General features: G+C 35.8%; 3 protein-coding genes across 4 annotated transcripts; 2 read left to right on the top strand and 1 right to left on the bottom strand.

Moving 5' to 3' along the window:
* The first annotated feature begins 3,610 nt into the window (after positions 1–3,610).
* LOC137723488 (protein HEADING DATE 3A) lies at positions 3,611–7,869 on the top strand. The gene is made up of 4 exons (XM_068462682.2): positions 3,611–3,991; positions 4,152–4,213; positions 4,477–4,517; positions 7,181–7,869. The coding sequence occupies exons 1-4, from the start codon at positions 3,794–3,796 to the stop codon at positions 7,402–7,404; spliced, it is 525 nt and encodes a 174-aa protein (XP_068318783.1). The 5' UTR covers positions 3,611–3,793; the 3' UTR covers positions 7,405–7,869.
* A 45-nt stretch (positions 7,870–7,914) lies between these two features.
* On the bottom strand, positions 7,915–12,708 carry GLC (HXXXD-type acyl-transferase family protein). The gene is made up of 2 exons (XM_068462681.2): positions 12,047–12,708; positions 7,915–9,092 (listed from the first exon to the last, which is right to left on the bottom strand). Exons 1-2 carry the CDS (start codon positions 12,578–12,580, stop codon positions 8,127–8,129), a joined length of 1,500 nt encoding a protein of 499 aa, XP_068318782.2. The 5' UTR covers positions 12,581–12,708; the 3' UTR covers positions 7,915–8,126.
* Positions 12,709–15,939: 3,231 nt separating this feature from the next.
* Positions 15,940–19,983, top strand: LOC137722661 (phosphoglycolate phosphatase 1A, chloroplastic). 2 transcript variants are annotated; one of them, XM_068461712.2, is made up of 11 exons: positions 15,940–16,320; positions 16,779–16,846; positions 17,081–17,173; positions 17,260–17,331; positions 17,669–17,740; positions 17,892–17,951; positions 18,114–18,166; positions 18,556–18,653; positions 19,157–19,256; positions 19,469–19,572; positions 19,661–19,983. In XM_068461712.2, exons 1-11 carry the CDS (start codon positions 16,035–16,037, stop codon positions 19,765–19,767), a joined length of 1,113 nt encoding a protein of 370 aa, XP_068317813.1. In that variant the 5' UTR covers positions 15,940–16,034; the 3' UTR covers positions 19,768–19,983. The 2 variants fall into 2 exon arrangements, with proteins under 2 accessions (XP_068317813.1, XP_088549301.1); XM_088693175.1 differs by lacking the exons at positions 17,081–17,173; positions 17,260–17,331 and having other exon boundaries at positions 15,943–16,320.
* Positions 19,984–21,622: the final 1,639 nt, after the last annotated feature.

Below are 21,622 nucleotides of genomic sequence, written 5' to 3'. Positions count from 1 at the left end.
TTTGTTTGTTTGGCTACGCACTACGCAGTCTTTGTCCAGCTTCCTTTTGTTTCTCATCATCTCATCTCCTTTATCTTCTTGTCCTTTTTTGTTTTTTTTATTTATCTACAAAATAGTATCTAATAGTTATCGTTTTCGGTTGGAACTTGGAAGGAATGAATGAATGATCCCTTCCCAGCTTCCCTTCAAGACTTCAACTTCAACCACAACTATTAGCTAGCTAGCTAGCTTATCCTTATCAGTCACTTTACCACTAATGAATTCCATCTTTTCTTTCTTTGTGTAGTGAGTGCATGCCACATTGCCACACACCCATCCTCCCCCTCTCGCATGCCCAAAAGGCAACAACCCAACACCACAATATCAATATGTCTTCCCATGTTCATATTATAGCACATGTTAACCCCCAACCATCTTACACCATCATTACATGTTTGCTTTAAAAAATTTAGTCTCCCTATCTACAGTGATGCAATAGGCCAGGCTAAAACTTGGTTAGTTGAGAGATCTCTCAATTGGATAGGTAGAAAATAATTAAATAAATACATAGTAAATCAAATATTAAAATTGTTGAAATATCTCATATCGTCTGTATTTCTGAGAAAAAAAAAGTTTAAATATCTCAACCCCACTCCAAACTAATACCGAGGTCTTTTGTGATAAAACCTTACATCCAACGAATTGTGCAGGTAATAATTAACAAATTAGGGATAATATATATGTTGTTGGAAGTGTGCATTTAGCCCGTCTCTCTAATAGTTTTACAAGAACTTGCCTGCTATTTTGAGTTTTTGGTGATACATGTGAAAACAAATATATGCATTAGTTATGCACTATGCATAACAATTCAATAGTAAACGAAGAGAAAAGCTGATGAGAGCATGCAATGGCTCTTTTTCTTTTTTAACAAATGATATTATTTACATTAAGGAGGTTGGCAATGACTTAGTCTTATAATGAGTTAGTAATAATGTGGTTCAAATTCGTCTTTAATAAAAATATAACCTAAGACCTCTCACTTACAAGTGAAGAGGAATAACAATAGATTGTAGTGCTAATTGGCGCGAGCATGCAATGTTGTGTTAAGTGTATGAAGATGCAACTAGCTAGCTAGAGCCTTCTATGGACCAAACAAACAAAGGATATATCGTGGGTGAAATGTACTTGTTCAAGTTAACAAGAACAGACAGGGTGTGATGATGAGTAGACAGTGTTTTAAGTGTGTGGTCGTTGGTTAGTAGAGCGCAGCAGGCATACAACACTCATCTCTCACGTACGAGTCATGATCTATCTATTCTGGTTGTAATTACAATGACTGTATATAGTAGATATATACATAGTGGTTTGTGTCGTTCGCTGTTGAACATATATATCTTGTCAATGTCTAGCCAATGTTGTAATTCATTACCATTTACATGTATGAGGGTTCGGGATACCTGCTGGTAAGTGGCATGGCTAGCTCTAGAGAGAGAGAGAGAGAGAGAGAGAGAGAGAGAGAGAGAGAGAGAGAGAGAGAGAGAGAGAGCGCTAGCTAGGTACTATATAGTGTTTGAAAATCAATTCCTAATGTCGACTTGCGTAAATAACAATGCGACTGAACGAGTTTGCGTTGTTCCTCATATTCACACATATCAGCGATGCCTACATTGCCTATGCCATACAAACCTCACAAGCGAATAAAACATTGATGCTTTCTAGCTAGTTTGTATTTTAATCACAATTGACTTATTCGACTCCAATGCATCGACCGATTTAAGAGCAAATTTGAGATAATCTCATTTCTCAAATAGCACTTATCAACATATATACCGGATCAAGTCAGGAATCATTTATCACTATCTTCTCATATACTAGCCCCACACACAAAGTGTGTGATAATTTTTTGTTTTGTTTTGTTTTTTTTTTTTTTTTTTTTTTTTTTTTGGAAATAGAAGGAGAGGTGAAGAGAGTGACAGAGAATGTAGGAGTGGGAAGTGGGAAGTTGGAAGTTTTTATTTTATATTTTTAATTAGAGATATGTTAGGATTATATATAGGTGAGGCTTTGAAAAAAAAAAGCAAAATTTGGTTGTGTGAAATTACATTTTTGCCCCATATTTCTTATTCATGTTTTGTTTTAATTAGAGGATTAAACTGGTAATTTCATAAGGTTTTGGTTGACAATGAGTGTTTTATTAATTAGTAGAGATAGAGAGAGGGGTAATGGTAAGGAAACTAAATTTGTAGACAAAATTTTGACAACTAAAGGACATGGAAGTTGATGATTGATTTATTACTTAAGCGTTAATACACATACTCATTCCTATTGGTGACACACTATTTAGTTTGCAAATATTGCCTTCAAATTTAGCATCCCTAGCATTACTCATAGGGAGAGAATAAACCCAAGCACTTCATTCTTGAAGACGCTTTAAAATAAATTGCAAGTCAAGTTTTGAATTTTGCACAAACTTTTGGAATCATCTTGTTGAGGATGAATTTCACAGTGATGAGAGGAGGGAACTTGCAAGTGCTTATAAGTAAGTAGTTGGGCTACATCCCATATTGCAAATTGGTTTTATAGTAGAACCTCAACTTCTTTCATATCAATGCAGGTTGTCTCACATGTGAAACCCAACGACAACACGTGCTCTACGACAACCTGTTTGTGTTGTCCATGTGTTAGGCTTGAAAATTCACCACACGTGAGGAGGTGTGTTGAGAGTGAATCCAAAATTGATGAGAGGAACGACTTTGTAAGTGCTTATAAGTAGTTGAGTTATTTCTCATATTGCCAATTGATAGTATAATGTAACCTCAACTTTCTTCACATTTATGCTAATATTAGGGATTTGTTTTCAGTAGCTAGGGTTGTAGCTTATTTGTAGAAGAATGCTTTTATGCAACTATAATTTCTTTATTCCGTTATATATATACTTTTTCTTTATCTTTATTGTGTATGGATATAAAGTTTAGCATTGAAAATCTAAACTAGTTTTATTTTTTATTTTTTATAAACAACTATATGTGTCAAATTCAATGTAGCATATGGGAACATATTAACAAAATAAAATGAAAAGTACAACAAATTAGGAGACAAGAAGCCTAACCTAACACAATCTAATAAAGTAATAAAACGCAAAACATTATGCAAAACTTTCTTCTACTACTTGACTACCCCTTGACTAAATAAGTTGTTGGTATATACACATGTAAATCTGGAAATTAAAATGAATTAATTTTGTATGATCTAATTTCCGAGGTAGCTAAGGCCTAGAATTTTCTTTGTTTCGGAGGGAAAGAGAAGATTTGACGAGGTGTACGATGATGGGGGAGCTTTGGACCGACAACGCATAAACTGATCAAATGGGAATAAAAACTGGTGGTCCACTACTTTTAACAGTGGATGAAAGGGGGAGGGCATCGCCAATCGCCGTGTTTTCATATCAGAGGAACTTATAGTAAGAATCAAAAGAATATAAAAAAGTCAAGATAGCGAAAGGCAAAAACGAAAAAGCGATTGACATATGGAGCAGAATCTTTCATGTGTGCACAGAAACAAAAGCTAACTGGGCAAATAGCAATACAGCATGCAACGCAACAGAATATAAATAGCCAATAGGCCTCTCGATTTTGATCACAAAACTCTCAATATCCAAAGTCGCAACTTATTTGGATACTTTGAGTTTTAGCTATACATATATAACACACACATAGATCTAGCTAGATAACTAGTAGTACAAGTAGTTTTTTTTTTTTTTTTAAATTTTTTTTAATATATCTAAATTATATCTTATACATCCAAAAGAAAGAAAATGCCTCGGGACAGGGACCCCCTTGTTGTTGGACGAGTGGTAGGTGATGTTTTAGACCCCTTCACAAGGTCCGTTTCTCTGAGGGTGACCTACGGCAATAAGGAGGTTAACAATGGTTGTGAGCTCAAACCTTCTCAAGTTGTCCAGCAACCTAGAGTTGATACTGGTGGTGACGATCTCAGGACTTTCTACACTCTGGTAAGTTTCCATCTTCCATCCATCCATATATCCATATATGCTTCTTCAATTGACCTACTTTTTCATGAATTAATATGTAAACATATATATAAATACAGACTTTTGAGAAAATGGGAAATTAACATGCACCGGTTTCATTAATTACTTCCACTAATTGCAGGTCATGGTGGATCCTGATGCACCCAGCCCAAGTGATCCCAACCTAAAGGAATATTTGCATTGGTGTGTATTTTGTTTCTCTCTCTCTCTCTCTCTCTCTGTACAGGGATATATATATATATATATATATCTTTCCCTTTAGCTTAATTCACTTCTTAAATAAATTTGCTAATATAATACGAAGTAATTTGCCAACAATATTTATACTGGCAAGGATTCAACTCGATCTCTATGCGTTTGTCTTTCAAAGGTGGGAAGGAGTGTAGACGAAGAAGGATAAGGTTGGTGATGGTGATAAGTACTGATACTTTGTACGAACGTTTCAGGTTGGTTACGGATATTCCAGCAACAACCGCGGCAAGCTTCGGTGAGTTGTTTCTACTGCACTTCCAATGCCCCGCCATTGGTTATATCAGCTTTGTCATTAACTACGGTTCTTTTTTGTTCGAGAAATGTTAAGGAATCTCTCTCAAAGTAGGATTTTCTATATATTTTTCGCCACCTCATGTTTTTGACACACTATTTTCTAATGTTGACACGAGAATTATGCTAAAAACATGAGATGATGCGGAGAATTCTACTTTTAAAAAAGTCTCCTTAGCATTTATCTTATTGTTTATGTTTATTTGAGGGCAATCAAGTATAATTATACTTTTTTAGGATCTAACCATTAATTGTGTTGTATCATTAACAGTAAACAAGCCCACGTATATCACTCATAAACCTGGATTCAACTTGACTAGGTCTAAGTATGCAAGAACAATTCAAATTAAATCACATAGCGAAAGGGTGACAATAATATTGTTCTAGACCCTAAACTTTAAATGACAAAAAATTACCTCAATTATTGGTCTCACGACACTATCATACCTCATTTTTAAAATTAACAATGTCATACCTCATCTTTAGAATTTGATCTAATGTTATACTTTCCGTTACTTGCTCGTGAATTTTTCAGTTAAATGCTGATGTGGCTTGATTCGGGGCCTACATTTTATTAAAAAATTAATAAAAATATTTAATATGTTTTAAATATTAAAATAATAAAGAAAAGTTATTAAAAAAAAAAAAACCCTCAGTTCGTTTGTTCCCCACTCTCTGTCTCCCCATCTTCATCTTCTTCCCTGCTTAATATTCAACAAAAAAAAAAAATGAAAACCCATCAACACCCCCCCCCTCCCGGGAAAGAAGAAGAAGAAGAAGAAGGAGAAGAAAAAAAAATCAAAACCCAAACCCAGGAAAGAAGAAGAAGAAGAAGAAGGAGAAGAAAAAAAAATCAAAACCCAAACCCAGTTCCTTTCCCCTTCCCCCCCCCCCCCCCCACCCCAACAAAACAAAACAAAACAAAAAAAAAAAAAAAAAACCCAACTCCCTGTAATCCATAAAGAAGAAGGGGAAGAACGAAAAAGAAAAAAAAAAAAAAAAAAAACCCCAGCCCAACCTAGTCCCCCTCACCCCCAAAAAAAAACCCAACCCCCTACAACCCAGAAAGAAGAAGAAGAAGGAGGAAGAAACCCCCCCCCCCCCCCAAAAAAAATAAAAAACCCAACTCCTTGCAATCCAGAAAAAAGAAGGGGAAGAACAAAAAAGAAAAGAAAAAAAAAAAAAAAAAAACCCAGCCCAACCCAGTTCCTCCCCTCCCCCCCCGGCGGCACAAAAAAAAAAAAAAAAAAAACCCAACCCCCTACAACCCAGAAAGAAGAAGAAGAAGAAATAAAAAATAAATAAAAAATCCCAAACCAAACCCAGTTTGTCCCCCCCCCCCCCAACCCAAAAAGAAGGAAGAGGAAGAAGAAGAAGAAGAAGAAGAAAAAACAAAAAAAAAACCCCAACCCAGAAAAAGAGGAAGAAGAAGGAAGAAGGAAACAAAAAAAAAAAAAAAAAAAAAAAAACCCAAACCAAACCCAATTCGTCTCCCCCCCACCCCCACCAAAAAAAACCCAACCCCCTGCCAACCCCAAATCCACTACTCTCATCCATTCTCCACATCCTCCACCTTCTCCGTGCACCCATCTTCCCATCATGAACATGGCGATGGTGGCGTAGACGAGATCTGGGTTTTTTTTTTTTCTTTCTTTCTTTCTTTCTCTTTTTTCTGGCTTGCATGTGGGGGAAAGAAGATGAAGATGGGGAAGGGGGACGGACGAACTGAGGGTTTTTTTTTTGTTTTTTACTTTTCTTTATTATTTTAATATATAAAAAATATTAAATAATTTTTTTTAAGTTTTTAATAATATTTTATTATTTCTTTAATAGAAGGTGAGTTCCGAATCAAGCCACGTCAGCATTTAACTGAAAATTTCACGGCCAAATAACGGAAGGGATAACATTGGACCAAATTCTAAATAAAAGGTATGACATTGTCAATTTAAAAAAATGAGGTATGATAGTGTCATGAGACTAATAGTTGATGTAGTTTTTTGTAATTTACCTTTTTTTTTAGTTTTTTTTGTCAAACAATAGATTTTGTTACATTAGATGTTAGATTAGCCATCGACAGGACTTGAGCCCACACCGTTATGTAAAGGCTCAACACATTTTCACCACTATGATAAATGACCACCTGCAAACTTTGAATACAATTTGACTATGTCCCAGTATGGAAGGACAACTTAAAATAAATCTCATATGAAAAAAGAGTGGCAAAATATCAAATGACGTCACACATGATGACGAGGAAAATCATATATTGGGCCTCTTGGGCCCTTGAGCTCTATGGTAAAGATCTTTTCAGGAGAAGGCTTTGTCTTTAGCTAAGGTTTCCCACCGGTAATAATTTAAGAAATTTTAGCGAAAAAATCATGGTATTGTTAATTTTAATGAAAAATTATATTTTTATACTAAAAAGTCAATCTTGGTATTATTCACTTTAATCTTTATTTTGTTCTTTTCGTTAAAACTCAAAGTTTTTAAATCATTTTCATTAATTTTCCTAATAATTTAACCCAAACCCTAACTGTCTGCCATGAAGGAACCCTTATATTCAAGCATAGATACTGGTAATGAAACCCATATATATTGATCATGCAGGGCAAGAGATCGTGTGTTACGAAAGTCCACGGCCAACAGTTGGGATTCATCGCTTTGTTTTTGTGCTGTTTCGCCAATTGGGTAGGCAAACAGTGTATGCTCCTGGATGGCGCCAAAACTTCAATACCAAAGACTTCGCCGAGCTTTATAATCTTGGATTACCGGTGGCTGCCGTCTATTTTAACTGCCAAAGGGAGAGCGGCTCCGGTGGGAGGAGAAGATAACTTTGATAATAATAATAGATAGATAATCTATAGATCATAGTGTCGAAATTAAACGATAAAAAAAAAAAAATATATATATATATATATATAGTCCGTAAATGATATATACTACTACTACAACTATAGCATTGATAATAATAATTTGGCTTAGCTGGTGGGGGATACTATACGTACTAGCTTAGCTAGTCTATCGATGTGTGCGCACAACTGGTATAGCATTTGGACATGCTTGTTTGACACTAAATACTTCTCAATTTCCAAGAACTACAACAACTGGCTATCGACATGCTTGCATGGTTCGGACTAAAAGCTGACTATTTTAAGTTAATAATAAAGTGTTCGTATTCTTCGCTCCAAGGGATGAAGTTGTACTAATTAAATACAAAAGTGTCGTGTGTAATTGTCTATCTAAGACAATATGGATCAAAATATTCATAATATACATGCAACCCTCGTGTTTAGTTACTACAGTTGAGTTTGGAATCCTGATATTATAATAATACGAGAAAATAGTAATGCAACACATGTTATATATCTTCTTTGTATATAATGGAGCCAAATAAATAAGTCTCCAACACAATCGTTCCTCTCTTGAACTCTAATCCCACCTTCGATCATAATCAGTAGGAGCTACTACAGAAACGATATATATGGGTATATCATACATGGTCCCGTACACATTCATGTTACAATATGCATATTTATTCTTATATTAAAAATTTTTAGCCCAATAAGAACTTCTGGAAGAGGGCTTGGAACTTTTGCATCTCCCGATGAGGAAGTGCCACCAAAATATTAACCCCAGTACCATTTGTTCCATTATCAGGCACATCTTGTTCAGGAAAGAACAAGATGATATCCTTCCTGTGATATACGACGGGACAACTGTACCTGGGCTTCCCCCATGGATATTCCACGTCAGCAAACCCCAATCTCCACCAGGATGACACCAACACCTCCCCGTTAGGAAAGCCTTTGCGTAACTCTCCCCAGTCGATGACGGACCTCGCATACTCATCTGTCATCCTTGCTGCCCCCTCAGACACCATCTCCACCGCTCTTGAGAACGGCCCTTCTTCCAGTTCCCTGCACCCAGCAGAAGCGTAGGCAGTCAGCACTCCATTCCCAGTGTAGCCCTGGGGTAGCGGCGGGTTCAGCCTCTGCCTTATGTCCACCGCATAAAGAATCCTCGACTCTCTACTTTCACCATGATCATCAACATATGTTGAAGATGACAATGCCTTGCACCGCCATATCAGGGCGGTCACCACGCTAAAGCTAGTAATCTTTACACGTTCTTTTGTACTACTAGCGATGGATTTTGCCTTCTCCTTGAGGTGAGCAATGTCGCTGGCAGTCAGCCGGAAGATCTTGAAGTCAAGCTCTTCTTGGGTGGCTTCAAACACTGTAGGGTGTGTGTCATGGCCGCCAACCTCAAGCTCATCCTCTTGCTTGCGCTCCAGGGTGGAGATATTCTCGAGCTCTTGTAACTCGGGGTGGATGAAGGTGACACGTGGTGGTGATCGAGCAGCTAAGATCTGACGGTCATTGTAAGGGATCACTGCCAAGGGCTTGTTAGCAGCCAGGGCAGCCAGATTGTCCAAGAACAGTCTGAAGCTTATACCGTCAAATGTTGCATGGTTGTTTGATATGCCCATCGCGAATCCACCACACTTAAATGTTGTCACCTGTTCAATTATTAGTTCAATTAATCACACGATAATTCTTCTGACTAATTAAACCACTCAGTAAATATTTCACCCTATATATATGTGTACATATAATTATATATTTGGTACATATATAACTAGCTAGTAACTACAATATCTATCTAGCTATATTAGTTGATTACGTAATTAAGTATACGAAACATATAGATCCAATCTAATTGATTATACAGTAACTATGTATGGTACATATATCTGTATTTGTTGCTTAGTGCATATACCCATGTGAATCCCCATTTACAGAAAAGTAGCACAAGTAAACAAGTAAATATGATCCAAATAGTAAGCGCATGCTTAGTATTCTATTTTAATCTAATTTTTAAACTAAAAAACATTTTTTAAGTTTTAAGTTTAAAAACTTGTTTGATAGGACTATATTTTAAAAAATTAAACTTAAGGCTAACTCAAAAAAAATAGCCTGCTTTCTAAAAACACCAAAGTGAATTTTTAAACCTAAAGTTCACTCATTTCTTTTCTCTCTCCTGCCCACTCACTCCCAATCTATCTCTCTCTTTTTTCTCCTCTGCTCCTTCGCTCTCTTCTTTCTTCTTTCTCTCGCCTCCAATCCTCTATTTCTTTATTTCTTTCCTCCTCTTTCCACTTTCTCCCTCTCCTGCGACCCCCTCTTCTTGAATCTCATTGTTCAATTTAAGTTAAGATATAAGAATTTGCATGTTGTCAATTGTATGAGAAGTTCAAGTTTAGGGCAACACTATGCATTCCACATTAAGGAATAGGTTTTGCATGTGGGTCCCATACTCATGGGCATGAGGCAACACTTTCTTATAAGAAACGAGTATGTCATGCATGATTATGACATCCTAATTCAATAACATATGACATTATTGAATAAGAACATCACTGTATCAATAAACATGTTCCATATGAATTGCATATTCTTCACTCTAACTATTCTCTAGAATTTTCACTAATTACATAAATTTGATGTGTCATTTTCGCATAACCTTTTATTTTCACATTACTTTTGCTCAAAATTTTCTCTTGTGTCAGCATCTCCAAAGGACTAGACAATTATTTGAAGTAAAATTGTACTTTGTTGGTTGATTTGCCATTTTGCTTAGTTCATTTGCCTAATTAAGATGTCTACCTCTTCAACGAACAATGCAAAATAGATAAGACAATTCTTAATTGTATATCTTTTTATTTTATTTTATAAAATATTAGTGGGTTTCAAAGTGCATCAGAGAAATATGTTATGTTAATAAAATATTAGCGGAATCCCAAATTGCCTTGTCTCCTACACGGGAAATTTTTTATTGTGTATAAAACATGGGCAGTACATCACCTAGTATATCACATGTTATAATATAAGTGGAGGAAAATTTTATTTTAAGTTGTTAATTTTTAATATGAGTATCTCACCACTTATATAATGATATATGACATACCATCCCGTGTTCTCAACATATTGAAAAATCTCTCCTCTTCCACTAGGCTATTTTCCTTATGAAACTCTCCTAGGTATTTTTGTCTAGTCCTTGGAGCCACGTTTTGCTTACGTAGTCCCTGCTCTTGAGCTCTTACTGTAATACGTACTATGTAGTTATACAATATATCAAACTAATTTGTAAGTGTCCAATCATCTCTTTCAAGAAATTATATCATTATCCTAGGTATCTTTTGAAATGATGTTTTCACTTTTTTCCTTCAAAGATGAAAAAAATTAAATTGTAATAGGTTACATATAAATATGTCCTAATTAACGATAATTATAGTTAAACAGATAGTTGAGCAAACAATTAATTTGCAGGGATGATTACACTGGCTAAGAAGTCATAATCATGCATGTGAAGAAAATGCAATTTTGAAGGCTTGATGTATCACATTACGTTAAAAGTAAATAATTAATTGGTAATATGAAGGTAGTTTAATTTTTCATAAGCACATATACAATTTATAAACTCTTTGATGTGGGAGCACACTCAATATATACTCACACACATAAACAACCCATGCGACGTGGATTACATATAATCATTAGACTTTCATACATGGATTAATTAACATACTATAATAAAATAAGGGAAATTGATATTTCATCATAAACTAATTGGCACGGTGTAACTCAACTCCTTGTAAGAGAATCAATGCTGATGTGCCCATGAACTGTCAAAATTGATAAGGGAAATTGATATTTCTTACATGAACTGTCAAAATTGAATTTGAATGCTGATGTGCCCATTTGAGGCTGATGCCAAAATTTCTCTCATTCCAAGATATTTGTTAAATTATTTCATTATGCATTGGGCCTAAAACTATAATTTTTAAGAAAAAATAGTTTAAAAGTTGTATTCTATTAGTGAATTATGAGACCCCAAACATTAAATAACCAAATTGATTCTATCTTTATTTGTAATAAGAAGACAACTAGAAAATAAGAAGTTAAATAATTCATATGCCACGTCAATTATAGCATTTTTATTGGAGAAAACCGTGATGTCTTCTAGTATTATTTGACATACTTGACATATCATTTAGAGATGTTATTCTCTTAACTTTTCAAAGTAGAACAATCTCCACATCCTCACATATTACATAGGAGAACACAATGTATTTTACGAGACCACATTATACCATATCTTTGATATAGATAAATACCTATTTGTATTGGTACGCAAACTCTACCTCCATTATGTGGTATATATATAGTGTGATTTTCTAACATTACTCGTCCTTTATAAGTAATGGAAGAGCAAGTATTTTATGCACCACCAGTACTCCATGACCATGAGAAATTTATTAAGAGAGTTCGTAAGATATATATCTATACATAAAAAACTAATTGGAGCTTGCATTATTAAGGCGATTGCAAACAAAGTAGAACTGCATTATTATCTTGTTAGCTAGCTTTATGCAGAACAAATGATGGTGACCCAAATTATATGCACAGGTACCTGCAGAATGAAAAGTGGCTGAAGAAGACCATCATGATCATCACCAACAGCACCAGCAGTAAGTTTCAGTAGTTGATCATGATCCATAGCGCTGCAAACTAGTTGTGCAAAGGCTGAATTAGGATAAACCAAGTCTCCAATCTCATCTAAAGCATACTCACTAGAAGCAACCACAAATCCTGCTCCGGCACCATTGCACTCGATCTCTAAGCGACCCGTGTTGGGGTTCACTTTCAACCTTCCCGCCAAGAAATCATAAGGCACCAATATCTTGGCGAGGCTGTCTCTGAGTTTCTCAGCTGCAATTTGGCCATCAGGAAAATCTTTGTGGGCACCGAAGAAATGCACAGAGTGGACGTCGAAATTAAGAACTTGGTCTATGTTGGATAGGAACATGGTTCTTTTCTGTGTCTGTTGGGATGGGAATACAAGAGATGAGTGGTGGACAGTGACCTTGAGGTCTTGGAGGAGACTGTGAGGAGGGTTTCCTTCATGCTCACGATCTTCATCTCCACGGAGCTGGCTAATTCCCATGTTTCACTTAATTTGGCTAATTTTCTTCTTTTTTTTCCTTCTTCTTCTTCTTCTTCTTTTTAGTGATAAGGGAAGGGAAGGGGGTAGCTATTTTCCTTCTATCTGTTCGTGTATATAATAATTTTTAAACGTCAATATGTTTTTAATTACAGAGAATATGTTGGTTGCACATGCACAAGCATTGACACACCAATTTAAGTTTTTATTTTATTTTATTTTTAAGATAAATAGGGGTCAATAATTGAAGTTAATTTGTTACTTTAAGTAAGAAATATTGTGTATATATGGTTCGTGGGGACTATCAGTTTGTGACACGTCGTTTACGGCAGTTTGATCATTGATGCGTAAGATTAGTTTGTTCACGCTAGGGTGTCATGGATTCCTTATGAACTTTGATGATTTTTACTAGCGTGCAGGTGTAGATGCACTTTAACTTTTTTCTTTTCATAAACTGAAGCTGCATAAGGGACCACGTACGATAGCAATGTCAAACAATTTCCATAATGCTCAAGCCATACGAAAATGATTAAGATTGAAAAGTATATATGGCGATGATCATGGACATGGAGGGAGGCCCTTTAATATGAAATCAATGACCCCTAAACTATAAAACGAACTGCTAAGCTGCTAAGGTACGTAATTAATTTCATTTATTGGCTTGAACAAGGCTTCGACATTTCATTAGGAAAGTAACTAGAATTCAATTAATTATTAAGTACAAATACGTAACATCTAACAAGTATACATGATCATAAAAGAGCAGAGAAATTTAATTATGAATAAAAACCTTCATATATCTTCAATTTGTTAGCACATAATGCGTGTAACCTTCAACTCCCCAAATTGTGCAAAATTATTGTTGAATAATTTAATTATAGTCGAGTCGATAGTTGTCACAATCAATCAAAGGGATGGGAATGGACCGGCAGACCTTTGCTCAATACACGGGCATGGGAGCTGTCAATCGGCATTAACTTCCCTAACCACTTTCATCAACTAATAATTAATCTTGCTAGCTCTTGACCATTTTCACTTTATCCGTATATATATGCGTAGATAATAAGATGATCAATAACATTGATGTATTATATCTAAAGAACTTATGATTCATCCGTAATTTGAAATCCAAATGATTTATTGGCAGTACGTGTTTTAGGTGATGCGTCCTATTAATTTCATTAACATATGATCCATCTTTTGTACTTAACCTTTTTTTTTTTTTGTTAATGCATTTATACATTATTTAAATACGTCAAAAGGAATTTCAGAACAAATGTTGATCATTTAACTAGGATTTCTCCGGTACTTACATGGTCTTTTATTCCCTCGTGTTTGCGTTGATCATTCATCGACACTTCTATGCCTGGTATATATGGGCACACAACCCCCGCAGTTGTTTGATGTCAACCGCTAACCGCTATGGTTGCTTGACGTTGAACACCGTGATTGTTTGATGTCGGTCACTCCTATTTTATCTTGATATGGACATTCACATGCTCTAAGCTGGGCATTTGATGTCCATGCTTCTCGAGTAAAAAATAATTTTTTACGAGGGTATTTTTTACTAATTTTGTCAAAGAGTTTTTGAAAAAAAAGAAAATAATTACGAGAGTATTTTTATTAATTTTTTTTTTTAAAACACGTATGCTTCCCTTTCCACCCTTACCCAGCGCACTGCTCCCGCCCGACCCTCCCCCCTCACCACAGCACTCCGCACCCACCCTTCCCAACGCCATATACAACCCATATTTTATTTTAGAAAATGGCGTTTAACTCTTTATTTTAACCCAACAAATAAAATAACAATAATTAAAATGTTATTGAAGTAAATATATTGATGCTTTGCATGTTGATGATGACTTGATGAGCCATGATTAAAACTCAACAAACTCATCCGTGAATAAACAAACCGTACGTGACATTAAATTGAACTCTTCTATAAACTTAAATTAATGAAATAACCACATCTATACGTGTATCTATATGGTGATTTGCAAAGCTAGAGATCGGTCCGTGACTCCGTGTAAATATTTCACCCGTATGCTTCCCTTTCCACCCTTACCCAGCGCACTGCTCCCGCCCGACCCTCCCCCTCACCACAGCACTCCGCACCCACCCTTCCCAACGCCGTATACAGCCCAGATTTTATTTTAGAAAATGACGTTTAACTCTTTATTTTAACCCAACAAATAAAATAACAATAATTAAAATGTTATTGAAGTAAATATATTGATGCTTTGCATGTTGATGATGACTTGATGACACATGATTAAAACTTAACAAACTCAACCGTGAATAAATAAACCGTACGTGACATTAAATTGAATTATCCTATAAACTTAAGTTAATGAAATAACCACATTTATGCGTGTATCTATATGATGATTTGCAAAGCTAGAGATCAGTCCGTGACTCCGTGTAAATATTTCTCTAGTCATACCGCTAACATTTTGGCAAGTTTTTCTTCTCATCACAAGAATGTATGGCTACACAAGAAACATTTTGGTGATAAATTTGAGGAATCTTTTAAGGATCTCAAATAAGCTTATATATATATATATAATGTCTTACTACACAGTATGTAGATAGATACAGACACATCTAAGTTACTAAGAAAGGAAGGGACCACTTGGTTTCGTAGAGTAGAGTGCAGTATTAGTGTTCTTGACCCCACGAGGAGGAGGAGGAGGAGGAGGAGGAGGACAAACAAAAGGGAAAAGGGTTGGCAGTTGAGTCTTACAAGTCTGCATAATAATGGCGGTGACATATATCAGTATCATCACGCGTGAGGCTCAACTTAAACCTTGCAATTTCCATCACAAAAGCAGCCAAGTTTTTCGGTGTTAATTCTAACAGCTCATCTATCTGTTCCAAATTAAACATTAAAAAAAACCATTATTAGTATTATTATTTTTTATTTTTTTATTTTTTTGAGGTAACCATTAATTTATTATTGAAGCATCCATATATCCGTAATATCCACATATTTAATGAAGGTGGATTAACTCGTATCACGATCAATGCAATACAGCTGTAAAACAACATTAAGTTATTTTGGTTTCTATCTTGCAGGGTACAGACAATTATACCAAACCTGTTTGAACTTTTATCACCCAAACAAGCACTTGACACGACTCACGGAAGGTTTTTATTATTGGGCTTAAACTACTAATACTGGGCCAGCAGCCTCCCAAGACATTTGGGCTTTCAGTTTTTGGAGACGAGAAGAAAACTGAAAAGTGTCATCCAGTAGCTTTGGATTACACGAGCCACCCAAAACCACCACGTGTCTCCTCTTTTTTTTTTTCTTTTTTTTTTTTGTTGATGAAAATATGCCTTCCTTCCTTCCTTCCTTCTTTTTTCCTTGCCTTGGGAAGGGAAAAAGGCTAACGGCCTCGAAACGAGCTACACCAAAGAAAAAGGGAGTAAGGAAAAAGAAACGAAAGAGAAAGAGATGCTGAGCAGAACAACAACAACAGTGATAGCTGCTGCTTCTGCGAAGAGTTCCAAGTTGTTTGGGTTTGGGATCAATAACAGCAGCAGCAACAATCTCTGTTGCACTCGTACTACTACTACTAGTCGTACAAGTAATCTCTCGTGGAACTTCATGAACAGCAACAAGCACAAGTGTAGGAAGTCAAGAATGGAGGAGAGGTTCACCACCCGGGCCTCCGCGCAGCCTCTCACGAATGCCGATGACCTCATTGACTCTGTAGAGACCTTCATCTTCGACTGCGATGGTCCGCCTTCTTCAACTTGTTCATTTTCTTACGTTGTTGAATTGAATGTTGATCCAGTGATCTTCTTTGTTTGTTTCATACCTATAAGAATGTAGCAGTGGACATTAATCCATCTGTTAGGATTTGAGCACTTGAAGTTTTTTTAATAATATTATATGAGACTATGAATACACATTTTGTATTGATTTGATTCCCTCCTAAGTCCTAACCATTTTGTCCGATTACCTTTTTAAAAAGGAAAATCCAATTGATTCAGAACCAAGTGTTGCGTTAGAAAAATTGGAGGGAGGGAACCACCGAACGATGATATGATTTGATAGGAATAGGATTACTCATGAATGTTCCGTTAGAATTTTAATAGTGTTTGTCTTACAGTCTTATGGTATTTATCTCTGTCGTGGATGGTATTGGTATTGCTCCATTAAATAATCTTTCAACTCATCACCCAACAACTGCAGGTGTTATATGGAAAGGAGATAAGCTCATAGACGGTGTCCCCCAAACTCTGGATATGCTACGGTCTAAGGTCGGTCTGTCTGTCTGGCTGCCAATGTAGCCACCTATAATATATTTCCGTATTTGTAGTTTTGTACATATTCATATCATAGGCCAGCAAAATCTTTGCTTCACTGGTTTTTATATCTTTCTTTAGGTTTACTCTTGGGTCCAAGTGTCATGTAGCATGATATAGGGAGATAATTTTAAGGGGCTAGCATTGTTATGTGGCCTCAAACCACTTGCATATTGTCTTTTCCTTCAGGGCAAAAGATTAGTTTTCGTTACCAACAACTCAACAAAGTCTAGGAAGCAGTATGGTAAAAAGTTTGAGACGCTTGGTCTGAATGTCAAAGAGGTCAGTGTGACAGTGTGCCATTTTTCTCTTTCCACGCTCACAGATTTAGCAACTCGGTAATTCTAACCACACTTGAACAATTTAAGGAGGAAATTTTTGCGTCATCTTTTGCTGCTGCTGCCTATTTGAAGTCCATTAATTTCCCAAAAGATAAAAAGGTAACCTGCGTGCCTACTTGGTAAAAGTTAATATCTTGTTTCTGTTCATTTGCCTACAAGTGGAGTATTTGTGAAGGGGAATGGTTTGCATCATATGGCATGTTATCTTCTTCATTGTTATTTCTGCTAGATTCTGATAATGTTTTCCAATATTATTTCATCTGATATTTTATTTGCATATAGCCACAGTATTATATTAAGGGTCTATGTTATTAACATGTAAGAAGTTGTGACTTTATTTCCAGTCACTGGCACCTCATGATTAACACTAAATATAGCTAGCGCATTCTAATCATGAATATTGATGATAATACACTGATGGTACGGCGTTTTATAGGTCTATGTGATTGGCGAGGAAGGCATCTTGAAGGAGCTTGAGCTTGCTGGATATGAGTACCTTGGTGGACCAGTAAGTATGAGCTAATTGTCAGTACATTGCAAGTTTTTATTCTGTATCCTAGTCACTGAAATCAAGTGACGTGTTATTCTTCTGAGAGATAGAATGCTCCTGTTATATACGTATAATGTGTGGTATTTATAATGCCTTCTTTTTCTTACAGGAAGATGGTGGGAAGAAAATAGAGCTGAAGCCTGGATATCTGATGGAGCATGATGAGAGTGTATACTTCTGTCCTTTCTTGCATCATAGAACTGAGTTTGTTGTTGGGTTTTTACTTTTTACAGATAAAAATACAAGTAGAACTTTCTCTCAAAGATTTGAAGCTTCTGCATTCCTTTTTGGAACCTTATATTGGAAATTTTATTTGTTCATTGTCTTCTAGGTTGGAGCTGTTGTGGTTGGATTTGATCGAAATTTCAACTACTACAAAATTCAGTAAGTTCTGTTCATTGTTGTGTATGTCAATTTCAATGCATTTGTGTTGAAGATACTGCAAGTTTTTATATTTTACTTTTGGTTACAAGGCACTGTCCTCGTCTTTGTTATTAAAATGTGAGGAATCATTGCTGCTTCCAGTACCCTCTCTTTTAGATTCTTCTTCTACCCCACATAGTTGCCAGAAGTTAACCGTCTTCTTTTTCTTTGGGATGGGCCTATGTGCAAATATTCTGTTACAGTCTTACAGAGAATTAAATGGAAAGTAATATATATCGTACTTTACCGAGTGCCAAATCATATTAACATAATGATCTTATTATATATGCACTTAAGCATTTGATCTTCCCTGTGTCAGTTAATATTATATGATGGTCATGTAATGGTAGGTATGGGACACTCTGTATACGCGAAAACCCTGGATGTCTTTTCATTGCTACAAATCGTGATGCTGTCACTCATCTCACAGATGCTCAGGAATGGGCAGGTTCATTTCTTTCTTCTCCTTGTTGCACTTTGTGTTTTAATTACATTATTCTCAAATGCACCGTTACGCTGCAAAACATTTGAAGATTTTTCTGATTGGAAATTCGAAACTTATTTAATAGGGGTAGCAGTCTGCGTTCCTTCACTCGTTCTGTTGTACTTACGCTTTCATATCTCCTTGATCATATTCAATTATCAAAGTACAAAAATAAGGGACAGGAGATATGAGTGTGAAAATTTTCACCTTTTAGGAGATCTTAGTGAAAAAGCATATCGGAATCTATTGAACTCGTGAATCTTCTGAATGTTGAATCAGATTATCCATGCTTCAATTACTGATACATGAGTTAGTGATAATTTCTAGATTATATGAGACTTAACTTCAAAGTTTACTAGGAAACCCTTGGATTTATGGACCTAAATATACTTGACCGAATGGGTTGTTACTGAAATGATGAAGCAACTTCTCTCTCAATAGCTACTACAATTTGTACTATACTGCAGGTGGTGGTTCAATGGTTGGTGCTATCCGTGGATCAACTCAACATGAGCCATTGGTTGTGGGAAAACCCTCAACTTTTATGATGGACTACTTAGCAAATGAGTAAGTCAAATGCCTTATTTTATCTTGAGTAACATGAGTGCTGTTGATCTTGAGCAAAGACCGACCATATTATGATGAGAAGTCTTATGCTACAGAACAAGGTCACCTCTCAATGTGCACAGCATATAGTGTGATACAGATAATGCTCTTTAGGTTTGCGATATGGTCTTCATTGGTTTAGCATTTAATATATTCGGTTTGATCAATGACAGATTTGGCATCCTGAAGTCACAGATTTGCATGGTTGGGGACAGATTAGATACTGATATTCTGTTTGGACAAAATGGTGGTTGCAAAACTCTTCTTGTTCTCTCGGGTAACCAAAATCTGCATTGTTTGGGCCAAGTATATTTCATATTGTGATGTATTTAAGCTAAGTAAGGCTTTTCTGTTTTGTGTGATAGGCGTCACCACCTTACCAGTGCTTCAGAGTCCCGACAACTCCATACAACCAGATTTTTACACGAACAAGATTTCAGACTTTTTGTCTCTCAAGGCTGCAACTGTATGATAACGTTACCCCTCAAACCAATCTTGTGCTCATCTGTCATTATTTGCCTGTGCCAGTCGTAACTTCGATATTATTAATGGCCATGTAAATTTTATTTTTCCAGCTGGATATAGGTTTCAGATATCTATGAATTTGTGAAATTGATTGTCTATGAACATGTGTGTATCTATATATTGACAGATAGATAATAGAGATATAGTTCCATTGTTTCCATTATCCTGCATATTCTTGGCAACCAAATCAGCACATAGCTCCAGCCTGCAGCATCCGTATCTCACGTGCTCGGAGCCTCGGAGTCTCGGACATGCTAATGAGGTATATTGTTGATTTCATATCCCCGAAGTTTGGGACTACCCGTAGGGGAGATCTAATTTGTCTTAAGTAGTGAAACTGAAAGCTGTCTATTTGTTGGGGCAACTGAGACAAAGAACATGCATTGGAGTTGGTGAAAAGCATTGCCTTCATTTAGTTATTGGTTTTGAAGAACTCGGCGGAGAACAAAAGCTTGCTTTAAGGCGACGAAAGTTCGAAATCATGAATTTATACTAACCAAATGACAAATGTCTCAATACTAATGTCGTGACAAAGGGCATAAGTGACTGCGTGTCTATTTGTGGTGAAACGAGATTCCTAGTCTCGTTCGCCTCATTTCCGAATCAATGGACCATTCATTTGTATTTTGCTTACATTTTTAAGTTATTTAAGTTACCAAATCAAAAACCAAATTAAACTTGTTATTTTTGTTGTTTAGTTAGGGTTCACATAAATCTAGTAATATGTTGAGGTCTGATCAATCGACACCCTTACTTGTGCCATTATATTATGGGAAATTTTATTTGGACCCAATTATTTTATCTCTACACCCAACTAACAAGTTTTATCTACCAAACTTCCAAGTTTACCCTTAAATAAATAAGAATAAGAAAAGAAAAGAAAATAAATATTGGTGTTTTTATCTCTACACCCCATAACTCTAAAACTGGCACACCAGTGCGTTTCTCTATTATTTCTGGCAAAACTCACCCAAATAACAGCAAAATATTCTCTCAAGTTCATCAACGAGTTAACTTGCTAGAAACCCTTATCAGCCCTCATTTATAATTTGAGCGTAGGTTTTCGGCTAATATGGTTTGAACTATTATCTGGGAGTTGGCTATTTGCATAAATTATTAAAACTAACAAGTCAGCTTGCATAAATTATTAAAGCTTCCATGTTAGTTAGTGTCTATTTAGAAGAGATAGCAACAAGGGTTTCGTAAGCTTTTTCCTCATATTGCAGGAATTTGTTTCATGCCCAACGAATTGGTAAGAAATTTTCTTCGTTGAAATTATAAATGAGAGCCGCTAAAGGTTTCATGCAATAAAGGTTTCTAGTAAACTTACTTGTTGATGAACTTAGGAGAATATTTTGTTGTCATTTGGGTGTGTTTCGCCCGAAATAATGGAGGAGTGCATATGTGTGCCATTTTTTGAGTTAATGGGTGTAGAGATAAAAACACCAATATTTATTTTCTTATTCTTATTTATTTAAGGGCAAACTTGAAAGTTTAGTAGAGAAAATTTTTTATTTGGATGTATAGATAGGATAGTTGGGTAAATTTATCTTATATTATCCTTACATTTGCAATTGGAAAGAACACAAATTTTAATGCCGTTGCCAGGAATAGATGTTATTTTCTAATTAATAACGTTGAGAATATCACAATTGTGTATCACATTTGCTGCCATAATTATCAGAGGGGGAGCTGGCAGAGTTCTTATTTTTTTTGGTTGGGATATGACACCATTAGAAAAGTACCATAACATGCACAATGGGCAGCCAAAGTGGTTACTTACTATAGAGGAAGATTCTCTC

The sequence above is a fragment of the Pyrus communis genome, chromosome 4, assembly GCF_041283825.1.
Source record: "Pyrus communis isolate YQ-2024b chromosome 4, ASM4128382v1, whole genome shotgun sequence".
NCBI lineage: Eukaryota > Viridiplantae > Streptophyta > Magnoliopsida > Rosales > Rosaceae > Pyrus > Pyrus communis.
The sequence above is the reverse complement of the archived record's forward strand: the minus strand, read 5'-3'. Positions and strand labels throughout refer to the sequence as shown.